Consider the following 25898-nt stretch of genomic DNA (forward strand, 5'->3'; position numbering starts at 1 on the left):
CAGAGAGGCATGGAATAGAGGACATGTTCATAAATGTTTGGATGACTGAATTCAAAGAGAAAATTTGTATTCTCCACTATATATAGTGGATTTTCTTCCAATATAAATATTTCTATTTTTATTTTTATTTTTTATTGTTGTAGTTATTATTGATGCCATAGTTGTTAGACAGGACAGAGAGAAATGGAGAGATGAGGGGAAGACAGAAAGGGTGAGAGAAAAAAAGACACCTGCAGACCTGCTTCACCACCTGTGGGGACAAAATAAATATTTCTTTGTTTGAAAATATGACTACTATCTACAATATTTTGCACTGTAAAACCTGTCTAGAATGGTTAGTAAACATTTTCTAGTTGTCACTGTTATTATTACTCCTTTGGTCTTTTTTTTTAATCCACCATGGTTATAGTTGGTCTCAGTGCCTATACTATTTTACCTGTCCCAGTATCATTTCTTCTCCTCCTCCTCCTCCTCCTCCTTCTTCTCCTTCCCCTTCCTTCTTCCTCTTCACCTCCTCTTCCTTCTCCTCCTCCACTTCTTCTCCTCCCCCTTTCTCCTCCCCCTTCCCCCTTTCTCCTTCTTCCTCCTGTTTTTCTTCTTCCTCTTCGTTCTCCCCTTCCCCTTCTCCTCCTTTTCCTCCTTCTCCTCCTTCTTCTTCCACTGCTGCTGCTTTTGATAGAAGAAGAGAGAGACGAGACATGCTACACTACTCTACTGCTTGTGAAGCTTCCCCCCTGTAGCTAGAGACCAGTGGCTTTTTGGTCATAGAGCTAGGTAATGTGTACATACTACCAGGTGTACTGCTTCCTGTCTCTCTCCTTAGGAGTTTTCAAAGAGGTGTCCTGGCTTTCACAAATTTCATCATCAGGTTTAAAAATACATGCTCCCAGACAGTTAAAGAATAGGAAAGCTATCAGGGTCTGGGATAGGATATAGAGTTCTGTTGGGAATTGTACTGCTCTATGGTCTTGTCAGTGTTTCCATTTTATAAATTAAAAAAATGCATTTAAACAAGATTATTGGTAGTAGCAGTCCTTAAAAAGGCATCAACATATGGAATCTACCTGCCTGGAACAACTCTGCTCTTTGTACTACCCTGACTCTAGGTCAACTTCCCTGGGGAAAATAAAATTATTGAGTTCTAAAATGAATAGATGGAAAGTCTTTGTAATATAGATATTCACAATTCTTGACTATGAATGAAAACTCTAACTTTGATTGGGGAATTTCCCCCAAAATCCTGAATGAAAAGGCATTTTCCACTAAAAATATATATTTTTATTTTCATTAGAAGTAAAAGAGAGAGAGAGAGAAATAGAGCTTTAAGTAGCCTCAGCTCTGGCATATAGTAGCATTAGGGATTGAACCTGGGAGCTTTGGGGCCTCAGGCATCCAAGTCTGCTATGCCATGGATATACTTTCTCCCTGGTCCTGAAGGACCTTTTCTAACTTTAACTGCTGGGAAATTGTGCAGATGCAGTCACATCTGCCATGTTGTCCCCTCAGGCCACAGCTAGTTCTGTCGAGAGTTGGGACATTCTCAGAGTGCCTGTTCTGCCATGTTGTGCCCTCAGGGCATTGTCTATTTCCCCATGATATTTGGAGTGCTTTGGTTACTCCTCCCCCCTCCCGTTCTCATAAGAGTTATTATCCTATCCTGGAGTGCTATGGTTACTCCTCCCCCTTCTCATTCTCGCGAAAGCTACTCCTATAAAAGCCATTCTTTTTCCGCACCTTGCTCTCTTGCCAGCATTTCACCTCTCTTGCCGGCGCTTCACTTCAGTGTTTAGACGCAGGAAAGGTTACTGCATGAGGTAGTCATTTTCGCTATCTCCACGTGGCCCAACCTGTTTCTCTTGCACCCAACTCTGAGGTGCCAGCTCAAATAAAGATTTGTGTTCCCTCTTCGCCCCGGACCTCCTCTCTCTCTTCCCCGTGGCAAAGAACGACATCTGGCACTCAGCGTGTCTCACACTCACGCCTGGCCTGAGATCCAGAAAAGTCGCCCAGACACAGGTAAGTGGCAGCTGCCTGACTCTGTGGCCCCACGTTTCCCCCCACGATGGGATTTTTTCCATTTTACAAAGAGGTGTCCCAGACATTATATCCTTCTCTCATGGGACAGGTTCTTGATCTCAGAGACGCTTTAATTTTCACTACACCATGGGTTCTCATGGCTATAATTGCTACTTACAAGATATGTACAAGGTGTTCTGCCACAAGGTTAAGCAACCTTGATACGATAGTTAAAGCATATGTGCTCAAAGCTTAAACACCCTAAGCGATCTGCAGTTAGCCCCCAAACTTGTGTCCCCACCGACACGTGGACACGTGTTCGGCCACACCTCCTTTGACCCCGCCCCCAGTTTTCCCCGCAGCCGCTTCTCTGACTCCTCCTCCCGCTGTCCCAGTTTCAGCTTCCCTTGAGGCTTCCGCTTCTTCAACTCCTCCCCTTGCTGATACCTCATCATTAAGAGACCTTGTGGCTGAGATACAAGAGTTAAAGGATATCTTTTCAGCATTTAGAGACCTTAAACCATTTGCAGTCTGCCCCGAGAGCTCCGTCCTCATAGATACGTGTTCAGTTTCCCCTGCGGCCACTATGGCAGCTTCCACCTCTGTGACTCTCTCCCCCGCATCATCAAACCAAGTCCACACCTTCCCGGTACATGTGCCCCCCAATAAACAAAACCCTCAGGTGTGGCATCTATACTCCTCTAAAGAGCTCAAGGAACTCAGACAAGCCGTGAAGGAGGACGGTATTCATGCTACATGGACCAAGTCCATTTCAAGGAGTTTTTACCAGCACCTTAACAACCCCCAGGACTGAATGGTACAAATTCGGGGCCTGAGATTTTGTGGACCACTCCTGTTTTAGAACAATGTCACCCTACTATGACAGTAAAGATTGGCAATATTCCTTTTAAATTTTTGATTGACACAGGAGCAGAAAAAAATGATTTTAAGGCACGCAGAGGTTCCTCAAAATTGGGAGCTCCTCCCAGGACCCCGTATACAGGGGGTTGGAGGGGTGACCCAATCTTTTCTCACACGAGATTCGCTCATGTGGGAAGACCCAGAAGGTTCTACTGGACACTTCCACCCATTGGTAGCTGATATTAGCACCAACCTATTGGGCAGGGATCTTCTAGAATGTCTAGATGTTAGGATACCCACAGATGCCTCTGCAGAGCGTAACACCCGCTCCTGCAAGACCAGATCTAATCAGCACCCCCAATACTAACTGCCACTGTTTGTAACCAAACTCCCTACTTAGACTGAATTTCTAATGAGCCTGTCTGGGTGGAACAGTGGCCTCTGCCTGGGATAAGCTAGAAATTTTAAAAGAGCTCGTCCGAGAGCAGTTGTACTTGGGACACATTCGCCATTCTCAAAGCCCATGGAATACTCCTGTCTTTGTGATTAAAAAGTGCTCGGGAAAATGGTGCCTTCTCCAAGATCTCCGTGTGGTAAATAAAATCGTGCAGGTCTGGGACTCCCCCCAAAGGTGTTTGCCTCTTGCTTCTGCAATTCCCATGGGAATTCCAATCATAGCTATTGATATACAAGATTTTTTTTCTCTATTCCCTTGTAAACGTTTTGCCTTCTCTGTTCCTTCTATTAATAATGCCAGCCCTGCTGATAGTTTTGAATGGGTGATGCTGCCCCAGGGCATGGCCAGTAGTCCTACAATTTGTCAAGAAGCTGTTAAATCTGCCCTTTCTCCATATATTCATAAAGGCCTTAATGTTTTTCATTACATGGATGACGTATTAATATGGGGGAAATTAGATACAGATCTCTGTGCCCTACGTGATTTTCTCATTCCTGCATTAACGAAAAGTGGCCTTAATGTAGCTCCTGAGAAGATACAGCTAATTCCTCCAATATCTTTTTTAGGTTCAGATATTTCTCTAATGCAAATTCGTCCCTTAAAACCTAGTGTCACATTTCCTTCTAACCTTACTCTTGCTTCTTTACAAAGTTTTCTTGGAAATTTAAATTGGCTTAGGCAATATCTTTATCTGCCTGCTAGCTGCCTCCAACCACTGTTTGACCTGTTAAAAGGAAACAAACAGCCCTCCTCAAAACGTAGGTTAACTCCCGAGGCCTCCTCGGCACTGGAAAGGGTTAACAAGGCCCTCCAGGACATGCACCTTGTTCGATTCTCTCCCTCCTCTCCGGTAAACCTTCTCATCTTCAACTCCACCCCCACAGTAGTAGGGGCATTGTGGCAAGACCATGGGGTTCTTGAGTGGCTTCACACGTGAGTAGGAGGAACTCCAAGACTCCTCACTGAGATAGATGCATTAGCATTCATGGTTCGCCAAGGGAGAAATAGGTCTGTGCAGGTCTTAGGGAAAGAACCGGATTTAATTATTCTGCCCTTTTCTCTCACAGATACAGAGTGGCTCATATGCCATCATTCCCACTTTGCCATAAGCTTCCTGGGGTTTCCAGGACAAATAGATAACCATTTTCCTTCTAACAAATTTATAGCTTCTTTACCTCTTTTGCCTCTACTAGCACCTAAACTTTTCTCTCGAGATCCCATTCCTTCTGCTCCTACAGTCTTCACTGATGGTGGAAAAAAGGGAGCTGCTGCCCTCATATATTACCCGGACAAACAACCCCCTAAACCTCTCTTTACTGAGCTTCCTGAGAATTCCCCTTAGTACAAAGAACTTTATGCTGTTTTCCTTGCATTAAAAGCTGTACCAGAATCCTTCAACCTTTTTTCTGACAGTGTGTATACTGTTAACTTACTTCCATGGCTTGCTCGTCCTTATGTGAAAATTGATGACAACCCACATTCCCCTCTCTTGATTCAAATCACCTCTATGTTCTCTTCTCAAACCCAACCACTATATATTCAGCAACTTCATTCCCACAGCCCTCTTCCTGGTTCCCTGTCTGAAGGGAATGCTGCAGCTGACGGCCTTGCCTCCACAGGAGCTCTCCTAGTCTCTGTCTCTGATCCTGCTGACTTTCATGTTAATCTTAAAGGCCTTTGAGCTTGATTTCCTGATGTTCCTTTACCACAGTTAAAACATATCCTTGCTACATGCTCTTCCTGTGCAAGTTGCATAAAAACACCTGCTATTCAGACTCTTGGGGTTAACCCCTGAGGCTTAAAAGCCAATGCTCTTTGGCAAATTGATGTCACCCACATACCAAACTTTGGCAAAAAAAAATATGTGTTTGTCTCAATTGATACTTTTTCTAAATTTATGTGGACAACAGCTCAGATGGGAGAAAGCTCTAAAAAGCTTATAATCCATATGCTCTCCTGTTTTGCTGTGATGGGCTTACATCTTCAACTGAAAACTGACAATAGGCCTCTGTTTACCAACAAACAATTTAAAGATTTTTGTTCCCTCTGGAACATTACTCATACCACAGTCATTCCCTATAATCCACAGGGACAAGGCATTGGCAAGAGGGCCCATCAAACCCTTAAGGCTCAATTAAATAAAGATAAAGGAGGAATGTACCCCCAATATCCAGCTAGCAAAAGCTTTAACTACATTAAATCTCTTTAATACTTACAATAATTCGGACTTAACTCTTATTATTCTTCACTGGCAAACACCATCTACTCTACCATCTATTAAGGTCAAGTGGAAAGACCCACTCAATAAAATTTGGAAAGGGCCTGACCCTCTATTGACCATGGGAAGAGGTTTTGCATGCGTTTTCCTACAGAATAGCTCTACACCTGTCTGGATTCCTGCCTGCCATGTCCAAAAATGCCCGCATGATGGCACTGCTATCCATAACGAACAAGAAATACAAGAGGACTAGATGCAGGATACTTCCCAGGATCCATAATATGACATGGAAGAACCTAGAAAATCCGGCTCACAGAACCCTCTCTCCTACCCCTTCTCTGGATGCCTTATGTTATGACTGGCTAGTTGTGATTTGTGAGTGTGTTGAATGACCAAAAATTTTTGTATGACCCGTCTGCTCAGAGTACTGTAAATGTTAAAACCATTGTCACTAACATGCGTTAACTCTCTAAGTAACTTGAGTCTGTTTATAGTCCAAAGTAAAAATGGTTAAAAAAGTCAAAATATATATTTTAACCAAAATTGGTCTGAAGATCCTGCTGTAGAGACTTGCTACGAGAGGTAACATTAGATGACCTTCAGACAAAATTATAAAGATATTTAAACCAATTATAATCATTGAGGTATCAATTATAGTAAACCTCTAACTTGTTACATTTTTTTTTTCACAAGTAAGTGATTACAGCTATCAAGCCTTCATATGAAGAATCATCTGTTCATATGGTAAGGTATTAAACTATAAGAAGTTCCTCCATACGCAACCTATGTGAATCAACAACATTCACATATTCCTGTACAATTAACTGGTGTATCTTGTCTTGCCACCATAGGCCTGCTTTTGTCATCCAACAATTTAAAGATGTTTCCCTTTATAACATCACCCATGCCACAGACATCCTTTACTATCCCCAAAGACAAATGGATGTTCCCCTGGACATCACATCCACTGACTGCTTCCCTTAGACTTGAGATATGATCCTGCCTCTTCATACCTATGTATACATTCCCCCTTCTTTATCTGTCTACCCTTAGTTGTGGGACCCTTGCTTGTTTTACTTCTTCTGCTCACAGTAGGTCCTATAATTCTTAACAAGCTCATGGCCTCTTTGCAACAACAGATTGATGCCATAAAGATGCAACCTAAACAAGCTCACTATCGTAGGCTGGACATGGCAGAATATGGAGTTGCTGCGGAGGACTTGCCCCCCTCCATCAGAACGTCCACCACGTAGAGGGCTGGCTAGCCAATGACAGGTAAAAGGGAAACTAGTGCTATTCAGTCAACCTAAGACAGGGCACCTGGTACTACTGGGCAAAAATGACCAGGTGTTCCAATGACGGGTAAGATGGAAGGCTGATCCCCAGCCTAAGACAGGCACAGTCCACCCTGCCACAGAACAAAGTCTGCCAAACATCAAAACATGATATAAGATAGGGGGACATGTGGGGAACCACATGTGCCCTCAAGGTTACTATTGGCATGGCCATAGAGTCTTTGTTAAAAGGTAAGTTCCTGGGAGCTGGGCGGTAGCACAGCAGGTTAAGCACATATGGTGCAGAGTGCAAGGACTGGCATAAAGATGCCGGTTCAGGCCCCTGGCTCCCCATCTGCAGGGGGTTTCTTCACAATCAGTGAAGCAGGTCTGCAGGTATCTCTCTTTCTCTCCTCCTCTCTGTCTTCCCTTCCTCTCTCCATTTCTCTCTGTCCTATCCAACAACCACAATATCAGTAACAACAACAATAATAATTACAGCAATAAAACAAAAAGGGCAACAAAAGGCAATAAATAAATACAAAAATAAGGGATAAGATGTGTTCCCGCTTCCCTACACCTTAGAGTCTTTGTTAAAAGATTAGTTCTTTTTCCCCGTGAATCACCCAGGACCTTCCAGATAACGGCTGATTACCATGACAAATAATATAATAATAATAAATAAATAGGAAAGATACATCCCCCAATACTCAGCTGGCTAAGGCACCAAACATCTTTTTCTATAAAAAATTCAAATCAGATGTCCTGCTAACCATGAGAAGCAGATTGTTTGTGTTTCTTCCACAGGAATCCCGGAAAAAACCATCTGGACCCCTGCACACCCTGACATCACCCACTAGACAGCACGACTACAGTGGCACACAACCCCGAAACCCTAGATGTCACCTGACACGATCTGAAGAACCTGATTCACAGACTCCAAGGACAGAACTTTTTTATTACCTGTCTGCCTTTCCTGCTTTTGCTTTGATTATCACGTTTTGGCGGTTCCAGCTCACTTTCTACAGAAAAGCGGAATTCCAGAGGCTGACCTTCCTCATGAGCATTTCGTCCCCTGCCATTTCTCCCCCTAGTTGCCTACTTTGGACTGAGACTTCTACCGGACTTGCTGGCATACCCTTTGGACACTTTAGAAAATTTTACAGCAGCTTCCTTCCCTTCACGTTGCTGGTTTTCCATAGACTGACCCTGAGTAGTTCATAGACTTTACACACTGTTGCCCCAGCCATTAGATAAAAGGAATGGGGGATATGCTGGGAAATTGTGCAGATGCAGTCATATCTGCCATGTAGTCCCCTCAGGCCACTGCTAGTTCCGGCGAGAGTTGGGACATTCTCAGAGTGCCTGTTCTGCCATGTTGTGCCCTCAGGGCATTGTCTATTTCCCCGCGATATTTGGAGTGCTTTGGTTACTCCTTCCCCCTCCCATTCTCACAAGAGTTATTATCCTATCCTGGAGTACTATGGTTACTCCTCCCCCTTCTCATTCTCACGAAAGCTACTCTTATAAAAGCCATTCTTTTTCCACACCTCGTGCTCTTGCCAGTGTTTCACCTCTCTTGCCGGCGCTTCACTTTCCTGTGTTTAGACGCAGGAAAGGTTACTGCATTAGGCAGCCATTTTCGCTATCTCCACGTGGCCCAACCTGTTTCTCTCGCACCCAACTCTGAAGGCTCTAGATAGACAATATCAAGAGTTTTTTTTCCCTTGGCAAGGGGTGAGGGGGCTTTTTAGATAAGGGCTATAAATATGTTCATTCTCATCTTTTATTTCAGATAATTTTATCTTTATTTTCCTTTCTTTCCTTCTCCTCCTCCTTCTTCATATTCTTTCACCTCTTCCTCCTCCCTCCTCTTCTTTTTTCTTTGAACAATAGAGCACTGTTCAGCTCTAGTTTATGTTGGTGCTGGGGATAGAACCTGGGAGGTCAGTATGCTGTCTCCTCTATCCTATCAGATAACCTTTTCTAAGCTCTTCTGCATACTGTCCTCCTACTCATGCCACCATATATTAAACTGGATTTTGCATTAGAATAATAAAATAAATGTAAACTAGAGAAGGAAAATATAGTGAGATTAATGAGAATATAGTTCAGAAACAGAATTTCATGATTAATAATATGATAAATGTGGAATTTCTTTTTGTTGGGGGCAAACATAACATTCATTAAGTATACGGCATACTGGAAGAAATTTTTTTTAACTAATGAGATATCACTGAGGCATGGGGCCTACGTGACTCTACCAGTCCTCCTGGCCATTTTTCTTCTACCCTTCCTCTACCTCACCTCTCTTTTTCCCTCCCTGTCCTCTTCCCCCACTTTACTTCCTTCCTTTCTTCTTTCTTTTATTTCCTTTCCTTTCCTTTTTTTTTATTTGATAGAGGGTTAGATACATAAATGGAGAGAGAAGAGGGAAAGAGAAGGAGGGAGAGCGAGGGAGGTAAGGTAGGTGGGAGGGAGAGAGAAAAAATATAGAGATGTGGGGACCGGATGGTAGCTCAGAGTGTTGAATACACATGGAGCAGGGCACAAGAGCTGGCACAAGGATCTGAGTAAGGATCTGGGTTTTAAGCCCCGGATCCCCACTTGCAGGGGAGTCACTTCACGGGCGGTGAAGCAGGTTTGCAGGTGTCTTTCTCTCCCCTCTCTGTCTTCCCCTCCTCTCTCCATTTCTCTTCATCCTAACAATGATGACATCAATAAAAACAATATATAACTGCAACAATACAACAACAAGGGCAACAAAAAGGGAAAAATGGCCTCTAGGAGCAGTGGATTCATAGTGCTGGCACCGAGTCCCAGCAATAACCCTGGAGTCAAAAAAAAAAAAAAGATGAAAGGGAAGGTGCACAGAGAGAGGTTGGAATACCTATAGCACTATTCCACCACTCTTAAATCTCCCTCCCTATAGGTGGGGGAGTAGGAGGAATTCTTGATTACTCTGCACACCAAAATAAACTCCCAATGAACCAAAGATATAGATATTTTATAACAAATAACAGAGAATGTACTTATGGAAGGTTTTTAATTTCTAGAATAAAGCACATATGATTTGGACATGATATAAATTACCAAAGTTATTCAAAAGTGATATTTTGATTAGAAAAATACTATGCAGTTTGGTAAAAGATACATAAGAATAAAAGTTAAAGATATTAGAAGACTGGAAACATGCAGAAAATTAAAAAGAAAATAGCTGGATCAAATTATTCTGTAAATTAATTGGACAAAATTCAAAACTAACTGGAATTTATAGGAATAGTATACACATACAAAGAAAAATATAAATGTTCAGCAAATATAGGAACATAATCTTCACTTAAATTTAAGAAGCAGTTTAAAATGAGATATTTGCTCAACTGTTACATTGGTAAAAATTAAAACTTTTCTGTTCTTAACAGTATAGGGTATGCTATTAAATAATAGGTAAGGCTGGAATTTTGGAGGTGATTTTCAGTTTCAGTGGGAATGTAGAAAATATTCCTATACATTTTATTCCATCATGTACATACTATAAATTAGCTGAAAGTATAAGATTTGTACTTAAAAATTTATGTTTCAGTAAGATTTATTTGGGATTAATGTTTACTGCCTTAAAAGCAAACAGCATATTTAAAACTGTGGATGCCCATGAGATAGATATGACAATTTTTCAAAAGAGGAAAATGTCTAAAGATAAATTTTCATTCTTTGGATTTTTAAATTGTTAATGCTGTACCTGAGATGAGACCCATGTACTCTACTGAGATACTTCCCTGACTCATTCCTGTCTTTTAAAAAGATTTATTTATTATTGCTGAGTCAGGATCTGGCAATTGTTCTTGATTTTCCCTCTCCCCACTTTTTTTTTCTCAGAAAGTAACTATCTCTCTGGCCTTATTTATTAATTTTATCAGAGAGAGAGACGAATAGGAAAGAGAGAGATAGGCATAGACAGAGACAAGTATACCAATCAGCTCTGGCATGTATGGTATAAGAACTGAATGAGATGTTAGACATGCAAGATGTAAGTCCTTTGTTCTACCTCTAAAATCCCAAGCCCCTCTGGGCTTTTGAGCTGAAGATAAGGATATAACAACAATAGAGAAAGTTGAGATCAAGACCTTGGGACTTATTCACACCACCACCAACAACAGCCTATTTTTTGTGTTTATTTGTTTTTAGAGAGAGAAATATCACCCTAGTTTTTGGATATAGGAACTCTTCTCTACCAAAAATGTTTTTTCAACATGCCTGAAATTCTATGTCCCCACTTCTCTCCTACCTCTCACATTTTGCTTCCAGTCTAGTATTAGCCCACATCTATGCCTGCTCCACACACACTTACAAAGTTACTTACTTCTTCCAGTCTCCATCGATTAAAAAGTTTATTGTAATTTCCTGGGTGGCCTACAAATCTGCAAAAAGTCATTTTAATTCATTAACATTTATGTGCATTTGGTTGCAAAATACCTACTAACAAATCACAGTAAATGCATGCCTGGATAGACAAGGGATCATGGGTTTAACTTGTCCAAAAACTGTTGATTTGGGACATGCACTCACAACATCAAAGTAGCTGAGTTAAGATGGGAAAGGTGATGTGTCAAATCAATACCAGTGGGAAGAGAAAAAAAAGAAAAAAAAAAGGAAAAAGTCATTTTTGTCTATGGAGTCTTAATGTTTTGTTGACTTAGTCAATGATAATATAATACTATCCTGAATTGTTCAGTTTACAACATTTCTAGCTTCAGTGTGCTTCCACACTGGATTGAGTTAAGCAGATGGCAAAACAGAGCCATTATTTTAACATGCTTTTTTTTGATATTTTGCGTCAGTGACAGGAAAAGATACTAACATGATTAGTAGAAAGTTTCCACACCTAGAAACTGTACTCTAAGATTACACAACAAACATAAACATCCATTTAAATATATTAACATATCCATAACTGATCACTAGAAAATCATTCATAATTTGACTCAAATACCACACATAGACATTATTTTATGCAAGTTTTATGAGAGTAGGTAAGGCAGCAGGAAACCCTTTTGTTGCCAAGTCTTGATTGAAAATGGACATGGAAACTAGGTTTCCAAGTCAGTGGGCAAGAATTTGGCACCTGTTAAGCTTTTAGTGGAACTGCTGACAGTTTTTTTTTCTTTCTTTTCTTTGCACAAATAATTCATGTAAAGATCACTTACCTCCCCAAAAAGAAAGCAATATAGAAGATAGAACTGTTCAAATTAACAAACTGGAAGAGGAACATCTTCAGGGCAAAGCTGTTTTCCCATTCTGATTCTGTTCGAGGATATTCTAAAAGGAATGCAGGATGTGTTTGTTTACATAGGAGAGGTGGATGACAACAACTGTGCATATAGAATTAGATGTTTCATATCCAATACTTCACTCACTTACTAGTTCTAGGAAGCATTCAATGCTTCTGTGCCCTAATGTTTGTATGAATAAATATGTGAATAGCAATATCTGTTGTGCGGAGTTGATAGTGAACTAATGGAATAATATTTAACTTTCTCCACAACTATGTTATAATACTTTTCATTTAAATGAAATTATTTTATCTACTATTGTCATTTAAATGCAATAACGAATTTCAGGATTGACAAATAAGTATATAGATGAAAATGTAAACTATCAAGTAAAATTTTTGATACTATTAGAATTTAACACAAATAGCTATTATATTTTCTAAATACAGTTCAGCTCATTTTATCAAATATGTTTCTCTTCAGAAGGTAATATGCTTTATAAGCAAATAATGAATATAAAGAATCAGAACTAGAAGAAAATTGTTGAGACAGCCGAGTTCAAGTGCTTCATCACCTGGTTAAAATTATTTCAGAGAGTTTAAAGAAAATGAAAAAAAATAATTCTTATATATTAAATTCTTTCTTATGTCAGGAACAAACCCATAGTAATGGTAAAGCAGGAACTTCCATCGTTCTTTTTTTTAATAATGAGAGAAGAGGAGGATGGAGAAAAAGAAATGAAAAGAGAGGGAAAACTTGCTAAATCACATAATCTCTAAAGTTATAATTATTTAACTTCAGAGTATGAACTTGGGTTTAGTTCTTTCATTGACTTAGTGCTTCTTCTATAGTTATCTGTGTCTGTCAATATATTATTTGGGAAGTAAAATAGCATAGTGGAGTGATATAGCCACTCTACTGTAGCAATGTGGAGGCTGTCACATCTAAGTATTCATTCATTCATTCATTCATTCATTCATTCATTCATTCATCTTTGCCACCAGGATTATTGCTGGGGCCCAATACTTGCATAAAGAATCCACTGCTCCTGGCATCCGTTATTTTTTTTAAATAGAGACAGAGAGAAATTGAGAGCAGAAGAGAGGCACAGAGGGAGAGAAAAAGAGACACCTGCAACAGTGTCATCATTCATGAAGCTTCTCTCTTGTAGGTCTTGAATCTGGGTTCATGAACATGATATTATGTGTGCTCTACTGGGTTCGCCACTGCCCAGTCTCTGCATATAAGTTTAAATCCTACTCTACTGTCATAACAAAATTATAACATTAAATAAGTTATTCAAAGAGAAGTGTTATTTACAGTATTTGAAATATAGTGAGTTCTAAAACAATGCAATATTGCTACTAGAACAGCTCTATAATTTAAAAGTATCCCTCAAACTAAAAGGGGAGGGGGTATCTAGTTTGAAGTAGAAAGGAGATGAAAATTCAAGAATTTTACTTTCCAAGTGTTAAAAATAAGGAACAAGGTTGAGACAGAAAACAGGTTTGGTATGTACAAAAAGTAATATGTAACCTAGGGCAAGGAAAAAGTAGAAGGAGTTTCCAAAGTGCTGATGAAGGAAGTGTAGATACAGCTACCACAGTCTAGAAACCACAGGTTCAATCCCTTGTACCACCATCACCTAGAGCTGAGCAGTGCTCTGGTTAAAAAAAAAAAGAAAAAAGAAAAAGAAAATTGGGTAAGAGAGAACACATAAAGTAGTACTCACCAGGACTTAATATGAAAAATATTATATAAACACATTTAGTATTAATATGACTAAAAAATGCTGATCTAAGTATCTTAGAGGGGGAAGCAACTCCACTCAGGTGGCAGGTGGAGAAGTATAATGAAGACTCTGCTTATGGGTACACTAAAATCTAAGTACTTTTACAATGAGAAGGCAATAGCCATTCAAAGAAATAAACACTAAGAATTACCAAGGATTCATGTTATTTAGAAATAGGGTAGAAAATAATAGAACAAAGTGATAAAATTATTTTTTTAAATGTCCCCTTAGCAATATACAAATAAGACTTGGTTTCATTCAAAATCTCATCATATTTATCCTATCCTATTATATTATATTATTATACTATATATATTTCAATATGTATCAGAGGTAGTGTCTTGCTTTCATCTCACTTTGCCACTTTTTCATTCAAGGAGAGAGGCAGAGAGAAAAAGACAGAGGGAGAGGCACCATGAGCCCAGAGTTCCTCAAGTGTCAGAGTACTTCCCATGCTTGACCACAGATTATACATATGGTAAGGCATGTACCCTACTCCATGAATTATCCTTCTGGCTAGAGCCAGATATTTCCTCTCTCTCTCTCTCTCTCTTTCTCTCTCTCTCTCTCCTTTCTTTTTCCTTCCCTTCTTCTCTTGCTCTTTCTTCCCTCACTTCCTTCTTCCCTTTCCTTCCTTCCTTCCTTCCTTCCTTCCTTCCTTCCTTCCTTCCTTCCTTCCTTTCTTTCTTTCTTTCTTCCTTCCTTCCTCTTTTCCCCCTCTATTTCTTTTTTGTCTTCTTGAGATTGGTATATAAATGATTCTAATCATTCAAGCAGATTTTTTTTCTTCTTAACTTCAAATAGGGAGAAAGAAAGAACAGAAATTCAAATCTGCTTCACTGTTTTTTGACCTTCACTTCTATTAAGCATACATAAGGCAATACATGGTACTTTCATGCAGTTCTAGGGTATAATTTTAAAGTATGCACATGCAGTACAAAACTAAAAAAAATTGATGGGAACCAGCTGTTTTAAAATTGCTCATTTGGATACTGTACAAGGTCCCTACCACACTGAAAGAAGTTTCTCTGTTTCTCTCTCTCTCTCTCTGTCTTTGACCTACTTTATCTGAAAAGGTGAAAATGTAGAAAAATCTAATAACTGAAAGAGAGGAGTAGTTCTGCTAGATTCTAGTAATATATATATAATTAATATATATAATTGTTCTTTCATTTTTAGTGGCAGAAAGAGAGAGAGAAACACCACAGAACTGAAGCTTTCTTCAGTGTGGTGGGGACTGGTCTTTAACTTAGGTTGTTCTTATGGCAAAGCAGCACTTTATACAACTGATATATATATGTATATATATACACATATATATGATATTTATATAGGTATTTTATGAATTTGCCACTTTTCTATTTTTGCTGTCAGTTATGTAACTGAAGTTGATCCTGGTGTGTCTCCTAGATGTCAGTCAAGTGAATAAGAGGCTATGACTATGTGTTAAAGACTGTACTATAAACTATTAAGGTCCTAATAGAAAAAAAAATGCCACAGTAAAGTAAAGGAACTATAGACTATAAAGTATTATGTGTCTATCCATATAATACTTTATATTTTAAATTAATTTCATTTTTATTTAACTTATTAATAAAATAAAAAATGGAAATTTTGACAAAATCATAGGGTAATATTTTACACATTTCCCATCCCCAGAGTTCCACATACAATACATTCTTATTAAATGCTGGACTAAATAAAATGAACTTACCTAAATTAGTGAGAAGGAAAGCAATTTTTTCATAAGCCTATGACAAGAAAGAATAAATAATATTATTCCTTTTAAAAAGGCATTTAATTATATAGCTCAAATAAAAAATCTAACATATATTCTAAGTTAAAAATAAACACTTATTTGGTGTTTTACATTTTACATATGTAAATGCACATAAATGAACACAGCAAATATAACATGTTTGATTTTTCTTTCTTTTCTCTTTTGCTTCCAGAGTTATTGCTGGGGCTCTACACTATGAATCCACTGCTCCTGGAGGCTATTTTTCACCCTTTTTATGGCCCTTGTTGTTTATCATTGTTGCTGTAATTATTATTTTTGTTGTTGTCATTACTGTCCATGTTGGATAGGAAAGAGAGAAATGGAGAGAGGAGGGGAAGACAGAGAGGGGGAGAGAAAGACACCTTCAGATCTACTTCACCACTTGGGAAGCGACCCCCTTGCAGGTGGGGAGCCAGGGGCTTGAACTGGAATCCTTATGCAGGTCCTTGCGCTTTGCACCATGTGTGCTTAACCTGCTGCACTACCGCCTGACGCCCCCAATTTTTCATTTTTGTAATAAATTTGTTTCTGGGATTATCTTTGTTACTATTTTATTTTTTAAATTGATTTTAAGTCTTTGTTGTCTTTATTTATTGGATAGAGACAATCAGAAATTGAGAGGGCAGGGAGAGATAGAAAGAGAGACACCTGGAGGCCAGGTGGTTGCACGCCTGGTTGAACACACATTACAATGCACAAGGACCCAGGTTTGAGCCCCTGGTCATTCTCCCCTGTAGGGAGAATGCTTTACAAGTGGTAAATCAGTGCTTCAGTTGTCTTTATGTCTCTCTTCCTATCTACCTCTCCCTTCCCTCTCAGTTTCTGACTGCCTATCTCCAATAAATAAATAAGTAAATAAGATACTTAAAAAATATTTTAAAAGAAAGAAAAAGAGAGACACCTGCAACACTGCTTCACCATTTGCAAAGTTTTCCCCCTGAAGGTGAGAGCTGGGGGCTCAAACCCAAGTCCTTACACATTGTAACATGTGTGCTTTGCCAGGAGTGTCACTACCTGGCACCTTTATTTCCGTTTTATTTTTATTTTTAATTTTTTATTATCATTATTTATTTACTAGATAGAAACAGCCAGAAATCTAGAGGAATGGGGGAATAGAGAGGGAGAGACACCTGCAGACCTGCTTCACCACTCAGTGAAGCTTTCCCCTGCAGGTAGGGGCTGGGGGCTTGAACCCAGAACCTTTCTCATTGTAACATGTGCACTCAACCATGTGCATCACCTCCCCGCCCCTATTTCCATTTTATATATCATGCCAGAGACTTTAAATAAACAAAGCTATTCAACTGGCCAATGGCTGACCTGCATTTTGATCATCAAATTGTATGTGTTTTTCACTGTACAAGAAAGCTAAGTAGAATTCTGAAGTTCATATTACTGAAAAGCATTTTTCAAACCATGACAAACACAGTGTACAGATGTTCACTCCTGAAAAACTCTTTTGTCCTTATGGCTATTTAAAACAATACTGATCCTGGGATACTCCAAGACTTAAGAAGCCTTGCTCAAGGGAATTTGGGAGACATGGAGTAGGAGCCATTCCAGATCATGCTTCTGATAAACTCGGGAAAAAAAGAAAGAAAAAAAAAGGAAAGAAAAAGAAAGAGAAGGAAAAAAGGGAGGGAATGAGGAAGGAATGAAGGAAGAAAGGAAGGAAGAAAGGAAGGTTTCCTGAAAACTCAATAAAATACAACCAAGATCTCTCTAAAAACTCACTAAGCAAGCCACAGCCACCAAGTTATAGCTGCTACTACAATTTCATCCTGAACTCCTTGGGCAGGTATCCTGGAACCTCACCTCTCCAGACCCTTACCCCACTAGGAAAATACAGAAACAGGCTAGGTATATGGATCAACATGCCAACACCCATGCCCAGTGGAGAAATAATTACAGAAGCCAGATCTTCCACAATCTGCTCTCCATAAAGAATTTTGGTCAAGGGCAGGGGTAGATAGCATAATGGTTATGCAAACAGACTCTCATGCTTGAGGCTGTAAAGTCCCTGATAGTAACTAAAAAGTCATCATTGAAGTATGCCAGTCTCTTGCCCTTATTCAGCTTTTGTAGTTTTTACTTTGATAAGGTTAGCATTGGAGTGACTGAGGAAAGTATAATAGGAAGTTGGTGAGGAGGGTATCTATGTCTAAGTTGACACTATTTCATTAGGAAGTTTATGGTGTCTTTTTAGGTCTTTCTACTTGCTTGTTTCATTTATTGACTCACTGCAGATTATTGTGCACTTTTGCTTTCAGGTATATATTGTGCCCTAATTTATGGATACATGTGAAAATATGTCATGGGACCTGGTCTATATGTAGGTTTTGGAACTTTATTAGGAAGTGAACCACCTGAAATGGAATTAGAGATTCCTATGAGAAAGGAAAGGTCTCACACAAGAAATGAGGCTGAAGGGTTGACATTGTACAGCTGATGACTCTGGACTCAGTCTGAAGTGAGTGAAGCATGACGAGGTGGTACACATTGTCTTTAGTCACTATCAGGCCACCCTCTCATCTGGGACTCTAGTTAGGGAATCCTGAGATTCTAACACAGACATAATGGGCTAAACCCTCAAATAGATCCCTCTCTTCATTGTCACTAGTCATCTCTATCAGGAACAGCACAATGGACCCCTTTGTGGTCCCCCATAGGACCCTGCCCTCAATGTGGATTAACAACTGTAGAGAATGTTCCATCCTCCAAAGGTACACTGAATAAAATACTCTATCTAACACCAGAGGAAGATGGGTCCTGAAATTGGGGTAGCTTGGAACATTCCTATTCATGACCACAGAATGCGAGCTCAGATCTACAGGGATGCAGAGGTTACATAGGCTTCTAAGCTGAATATAGGCCCCAGATCAGATCAAATAGATGGGGTTTACAGTCAACAATATTTATACACCTTTCCCATATTTGGGAGCTACTCTCTTCCCTGATCCAGATTTCTAGCCCTTTTTCCAGCCATGACACCACCTCCCCAAACAATAATCTGGATGCACCTGCATATTAGATGTTAGGATCAGGAAAAAAAAATAAGTATAGCTATGGGCCTTATGAAATATAACCAAAATAGGCCTAATAGTTATATTCAAAACAGAGACCTCAAATTTTCATGTGCAATATTCCAACCTTTAGGTTCATGATTAGTCAATAATTTTTTGGGGGCTTTATATGTTAACTCTTTTTTTGGCCACCAGGTTCCAGATACTACCATGATGCCAACTGAACCTCCTTGGACACAGGACCCCACTAATGTGCTTTGGAGCCCTGCATCCTCAGAGCCCTGCTCCACTAGAGAAAGAGAGAGACAGGCTGGGAATATGGATTGACCTGCCAATGCCCATATTCAGTGGGGAAGCAATTACAGGAGCCAGACCTTCCACTTTTTGTACTCCTGGGTACATACCCCCAAAAGGTTAAAGAATAAGAAAGCTATTAGGTGAGAGGATGGGATCCAGAATTCAGGTGGTGGAAACTGTGTGGTGTTTTACCCCTCTTATCCTATTGGTTTGTTGGTGTTTCCTTTTTATAAGTAAAAAGTAAAAAAGAAAAGAAAAAAAAGGAAAAAAAAAAGTCCCAGGTTCAGTTACCTGCACCATGATAAGCCAGAGCTGATCAGTGCTCTGGTTAAAAGAAAAAAAAAATTGGTCCATATTCCCAGAAAGGTAAATTTTAGGGTAAAATGACCAGAGAGCTTTGAATTCCAAGTCCATCAGAGGAAAAAACAAACAAACAAACAAAGAAACTGGAAGTTTCTTTCACTTCAGATTTTTATAGTAATGTTACTCATCTTCTAAAAACTTCTCCTGGCTCCCAAATACTATGTTCACCATTCATACAGACTCAAGTATAGGAATACTATTTACCAATATTTCAGATACATATATTTAGAATTATATATTTGATTCAAAGTATTATATATACATATAATATATATATGATTGCATAGCCCTATATTTCACCAAATCACTCTTAGAATATAAATTTGAATAGTATTATATACTGTGATGCAGAATTTAAGAGATAAGTATGCATTTGAATATCCTAAATGCTGTTCACCTCTCCTATCAGTTATTTAAGCAAGTCTGTTATGGTTATTTGTCTTACTCATCTTTGAACCTACTTCTTAAAACTGAACATGCTACCTTGAGATAGGAAAAATATACTAAGTACAACAGTCTCATTATTTTTGTAGTGTGTTTTCTCATTTCTCCTTTTTATGTCTTTACAAACACATCCCATTTATTTATTTGTTTATCTATCTATTTATTTTAACTACTTAGGCATTAGTTTTATTTGCCTAAAATATTTGTTACATTTTACCAAAGATAATTTCTTTTTTATTATTAGTGATTTAATAATGATTTATATATAAAATTTCATATAATTCCCACCACCAACATTCCATATCCCATCCCCTCCATTGAAGCTTCCCTATTCTTTATTTCTCTGGGTATATGGAACAAAATTCTTTATGGGGTGCAGAAGGTGGAAGGTCTGGCTTCTGTAATTGCTTCTTACTGGACACAGGCATTGAAAAGCCCTTCCATACACAAGGCCTGTCTCTATCTTTCACCAAGTGGGATAAGGCTTTGGGGAGGTGAGGTTCTAGGACATATTGTGAGGTTTTCTGCTCAGCAAAGTCAGGATGATGTCATGGTATTGTCTGCGACTTGAAAAATTGTTTAATAATATAAACAATAAAGGTAAAAATAGAGCAGATGGAACTAAGGGTCTTCATGTGGGAAGAAGCTAGGAAGTCCATTTTAGATATATTTCAAAAAGCCCATAACTTGTTATTTTTGCCTGAGCTCAATAACTAAATTTAGGTGGTATAAAAAAGTTTTGTCTAGGAAGTTGATGTCATAGTTGAGAACAGGACTAGAAAGCTTAATTAGGGCACAGAGTAGCTCCTAAATATGTGGAAAGTATACAAATACCACTATATGGATTTAGGGCCAAAATCTATTAATATTTAGTATAGGTGACTGTGTAACCGCTGCATCAATGTCAGTCTGAGCTCAGAGTGCATGGTCACAGCTAGGGACATTTTGGGTTATACTCATTTCAGGATGAGTCTTCCTTGCATAACTTGTTGTAGCCTCCCTTCAGAGAATGGGCAGTCCCTACCATTGTTGTTTGGTATGAAGAGCAAGGTCCTTTAGAGACTCTCAAGAAGGCTTATGATGATGCCCCTGATACAAGTAACCGGTGAAATATACCCATTCATTTTCAAATATTAGGACACAACTACCTAAATTCATGAGCAGCAAATTTTTTTCTGATTTAACATGAACTTGTTCATGCTCTGCTTATCAAGTAATATGATTCAAGAAGCCTAAAAGATTCTATAAATAATTATCTATGAGATATATCTACTGGGATGGAGCCAAGATGGCACCTTGGGAGCAATAGTTGCCCTGAACTACAAAAAGTAGCAGCTTGTGACCTGGGATTCTCTGGATAGGGTAAGATACTGAGCCACCAGTAGGAAGGTGAACGAGGGGTTGTCAGGGTGAACCAAGGAGGGGTTCTATAACCCACACTTGGGCTGGCAAACTGAGGTCAGGGGGGGACAAAGAAAGGAAAATCGTTTTATTATTTCTGAGCTCACCCCTTCCCCACCCACCCCAGAACCAGCCCCCAGGGAATGGACAGCCACTTCTAGCAGGCTTCCTACTGAGCTATTTTCTTTATCAATGTTCCTGGATCAACAGGGGTGTCATTCCAAGCCTTTTCCTTTTTTTTTAACTTCTCTTTTTTTTAAGAGGCAGGCTACTCTATTTGAGTGACAAAATACCTGACCAATCAGAGCCTCATCTCTGCCTTGGAAAGAGTACCTGGAGGTTTTTTACTTATTTATTTTTTGGATACTTTTTACAATTGGCTATCTTTGTTCAGGCTGCTTGCAGCCAATCCGAAGCAGTCCAAGCTGCAGACTGACTGTTAGGGTTTTTTACTCTATTGTATTAATTAAATGTTTTTTTTTTTCCCATTGCTAGGTAACTCGGCATCCTATCCATTGTGAGAGGAACTTGTTTCTCTCTAACTCTTTCCTCCACTCTCCTTTTTCCCTCCTCCTAGCTAATTAAAAAAAAAAAAAAACTCTTTCCTTTCACTGCTGTTCCTTTTTTTTAAATTATTTTCTTCCTTCCTCCTTCTTTTGCTTTCTGAATTCACTGACAACCACTTGTGAATTATTTGGGGGAAGAAATATGACTCAGAGTGGAGTGTGTGTGTATGTGTGTGTGTGTTTTCTCTACTTCTCTTTCTACTGCTAGAATTTATAGTGGACAGTAGATTTTCATAATTTTCTGTTGTTGCTTTCCCTTTTTTCCTTTCTCTTTATTTTTCTTTTGGATTTGGTTACTATTTTTTCTTGAACAGGAGGTGTTGTTTGGCTGACTGGTATTGGTTGAACTGCATCAATCCTTGCTCCAGTTACTATTGTAATTTCTGAGGTAGGTGACTGCATTTGTCATAAAGGTCTTTAGTATTGTGTGGCTTGTACTCAAAACATAACAACTGAAGAACAACAGAACAGAAAAATAAAAAAGACACATCAATAAAAAAATAATTAAATCAAGAGCAAATAAAACTGCCAACACAATGAATCAGGAAAGGGGCCCAGAAGAAACTCCAAATCAGTCATTAGTTACCATAGATAAGAAAAGTACTCAAGAAATAATAAAATTAATAATCACAGAAAATTAATAATCACAGAAATGAAGACAACTATGGAGTAAAGGACTATCAGAATTAGGGAAACAACAGATGAGACCCTCAAAGAAAATACACAAGCTACCTTGATGTAATTAGAGAAGTGAAAGCTGAAATAGCTGAGCTAAAAGGCCAATTAGTAGAACAAACTAATACTATAAATTAACTGAAGAAAAAGGTGAGGGAAGGGAAAGCAGATTAACAGAAGCAGAAAACAGAATTAGCCAGAAGATGAGCTAGAAAAAACTAAGAAAGTGGTAAAAGAACTAAAAAAAAAAAAAAAAAAAAAGATTGATAGACACTGCAAACAACAACAGAGACATATGGGATGATCTCAAAAGAAGTAACATTCGTATACTTGAACTACCAGAGGAAGAAAGAGAAGAAGAGGAAGTAAACACCCTAGAGGAAATATTAGAAAAAAACTTCACAGACCGGAACAACAGGAAAGACATTAAGATTCAAGAGGCCCAGAGAGTCCCAAACAGAATCAACCCAGACCTGAAGATACCAAGATACATCATAGTTACAATGAAAAGAAGGAAGAATAAAGGAAGGATTCTAAATGCTGCAAAAAAAAAAAAAAGTCACATACAGGGGAAAACCCATAAGACTACCAGCAGACTTCTCAACTCAAACTCTAGGAACCAGAAGAGAATGGCAATGTATCTATCCAGTCCTCAATGAAAAACAGTTTCAACCAAGGATAAGTATATCCTACTAGATTTTCATTCAAATTAGATGGAAGAGTCAAAACATTCTCAGACAGACAACAGTTAAAGGAGGCAACCATCACCAATCCTTCCCTGAAAGAGGTACTAAAAGACCTCTTATGAACAAGAACATCACTATATTACTTGTCATATATCAGAGCAAATAAAAAATTGTTGAATAATGGCACTGCAATACCTTAAATTCATAAAATCAATAAATGTCAATGGCTTAAACTCACCTATTAAAAGTCACAGAGTGGGAAGATGGATCAGAAAACACAACCCAACCATAAACTGCTTGTAAGAATTCCACCTGAACCAACAAGACAAACACAGACTTAAAGTGAAAGGATAGAAAACTATCATACAGGATAATGGACCACAAAAAAAGGCAGGAACAGCCATTCTCATCTCTGACACAACAGACTTTAAGTTAAATAAAGTAGTAAAAGATAGGCAAGGACATTACATAATGATCAATAACCCGAGAAGATTTAACAATCATTGACATCTATGCACCCAGTGAGGGACCATCTAAATACATCAAACACCTACTGAAAGAACTACAAAAATACATCAATAGTAATATAATAATAGTGGAAGACTTTAACAACCCACTCCCACACTTAGACAGATCAACGAAGCAGAGAATCAACAAAGAAACAAGAGAATTAAGAGATGGACAGACTAGACATCCTGGACAGTTTCAGAGTTCTTCACCCCAAAAAACTGGAATACATATTCTTTCTAAATCCAAACAGCACATCCTCAAGGATAGACTACATGTTAAGCAACAAAGACAGTATCAAAATATTCAAGAGCACTGAAATAATCCCAAGTATCTTCTCAGACCACAGTGGAGTAAAACTAGCATTCAACAACAAAGAGAAATTTATTTAAAGTTACAGAATTTGGAAACTCAACAACATACTGCTTAAGAAACACTGCACACCTTAGTGACTTAGAGGAAGAGGAAAAAAGGAACCCTAAAGCAAACAGAAGGAAAAAAATAACTAAAATTGAAGCAGAAATAAACAACAAAAATAAGAAAACCATTCAAAAGACCAATGAAGCCAAATGTTGGCTCCTTGAAAAATTAAACAAGATTGACAAACCTTTCGCCAGACTCCCTAAAAAAAAAAAAAAAAAGACTCAAATAAATAAACAATAAAGGAGCTATCACAACTGACACCACAGAAATACAGAAACTCAGGCAAACCTTCTATGAAGAACTATATACCACCAAGCTAGAGAATCTGGGAGAAATGGAAGAATCCCTACAAACATATAACATTCCAAAACTGAACCAAGAAAACTACAAAACCTAAATTCACCAATCACAGTTAGAGTAACCAAAACACTTATTAGGAATCTTCCCCAAAACAAAAGTCCTTGACCAGGTAGCTTCACAAACAAATTTTATAAAATCTTAAGGTAACAGGTAATACCTGTACTTCTAAAGCTCTTCCACAAGAACCAAGAAAAAGGAACATTCCCTTCCAACTTCTATTAAGCCAAAATTACTCTGATACCAAAAGCAGATAGGGACACAACAAAAAAGGTAAATGACAGACCACTATTTCTGATGAACATAGATGCCAAAATATTAAACAAGATCCTGGCCAACTGGTTACAGCAATATATCAAAAAAGTTGTTCATCATGACCAAGAGGGATTTACCCCAGGAATGCTAGTCTGGTTCAATATATGTCATTCATCATGTCAAGAAAAGCAAAGCCAAATCCACGTGATTATTTCAATAGATTCAGAGAAAGTCTTTGACAAAATCCAACACCCAGTCATGCTCAAAACACTGCAAATGTGAATAACAGGACATTCCTAAAGATAGTAGAGTCCATATATAGCAAACCTAGAGCCAAAACCATACTCAATGGACAGAAGCTGAAAGAATTCCCCCTCAGATCAGGGACTAGACAGGGCTGTCCACTATCACCATCTGCAACATAGTATTGGAAGTTCTTGTCATAGCAATCAGGCAAGAGAAAGAAATCAAAGGAATACAGATTGGAAGGGGAGAATTCAAACTCTCATATTTGCAGATAATACTGCAGTATACATACAAAAACCTAAATAATTTAGCAGAAAACTTCTTGAAGTTATTAGGCAGTAAAGCAAGGTGTCAGGCTCCAAAACCAATGTACAAAAATCAGTTGCATTTCACTATGCAAACACTAAATCTGAAGAAGACATCCAGAAATCACCCCCATTCACTGTTGCAGTAAAATCAATAAAATACCTAGGAATAAAGCTGACCAAAGTAGGGAAAGACTTGTATACTGAAAACTATGAGTCACTGTTCAAGGAAATAGAAAATGATACTAAGAAATGGAAAGAAATCCTATGTTCATGAATTGGAAGAATTTCATCAAAATGAATATTCTCCCTACAGTAATATACAAATTTAACATGATACCAATCAAAGTTCCACCAAGTTTCTTTAAGAGAAGATAACAAAAACTACAATCATTTATCTGGAACCAGAAAATACCTAGAATTTCCAAAACAATCTTGAGGAAAAGAAACAGAAATGGAGGCATTACTCCCAGATCTCAATCTGTATTATAAGCCCATCATCATCAAAACAGCCTGGTACTTGAACTAAAATAGGCACACAGATCAGTGGAACAGAACTGAAAGCCCAGAAATGAATACACACACCTATGGACATCTAAATTGATCCATTCTCTGTGGAGAGCAGTCTGGAGAACTCTCACAAGGCTAGACATAGACCTTCCATATGACCCAGCAATTCCTC

General features: G+C 38.5%; 1 protein-coding gene across 1 annotated transcript in view; it reads right to left on the reverse strand.

Moving 5' to 3' along the window:
* The window catches only part of ANO3 (anoctamin 3), a 361962-nt gene that overhangs the window by 21637 nt on the left and 314427 nt on the right, over nt 1-25898 (reverse strand). The window contains exons 16-18 of the mRNA XM_060176666.1: nt 15603-15639; nt 12031-12142; nt 11187-11244 (exon numbers count right to left, since the gene is read on the reverse strand). Coding sequence (XP_060032649.1) covers nt 11187-11244; nt 12031-12142; nt 15603-15639 — 207 coding nt within the window. The remainder of the gene's footprint in view (nt 1-11186; nt 11245-12030; nt 12143-15602; nt 15640-25898) is intronic.

Source organism: Erinaceus europaeus, chromosome 17 (genome assembly GCF_950295315.1).
Source record: "Erinaceus europaeus chromosome 17, mEriEur2.1, whole genome shotgun sequence".
In the NCBI taxonomy this organism is placed as follows: Eukaryota; Metazoa; Chordata; class Mammalia; order Eulipotyphla; family Erinaceidae; genus Erinaceus; species Erinaceus europaeus.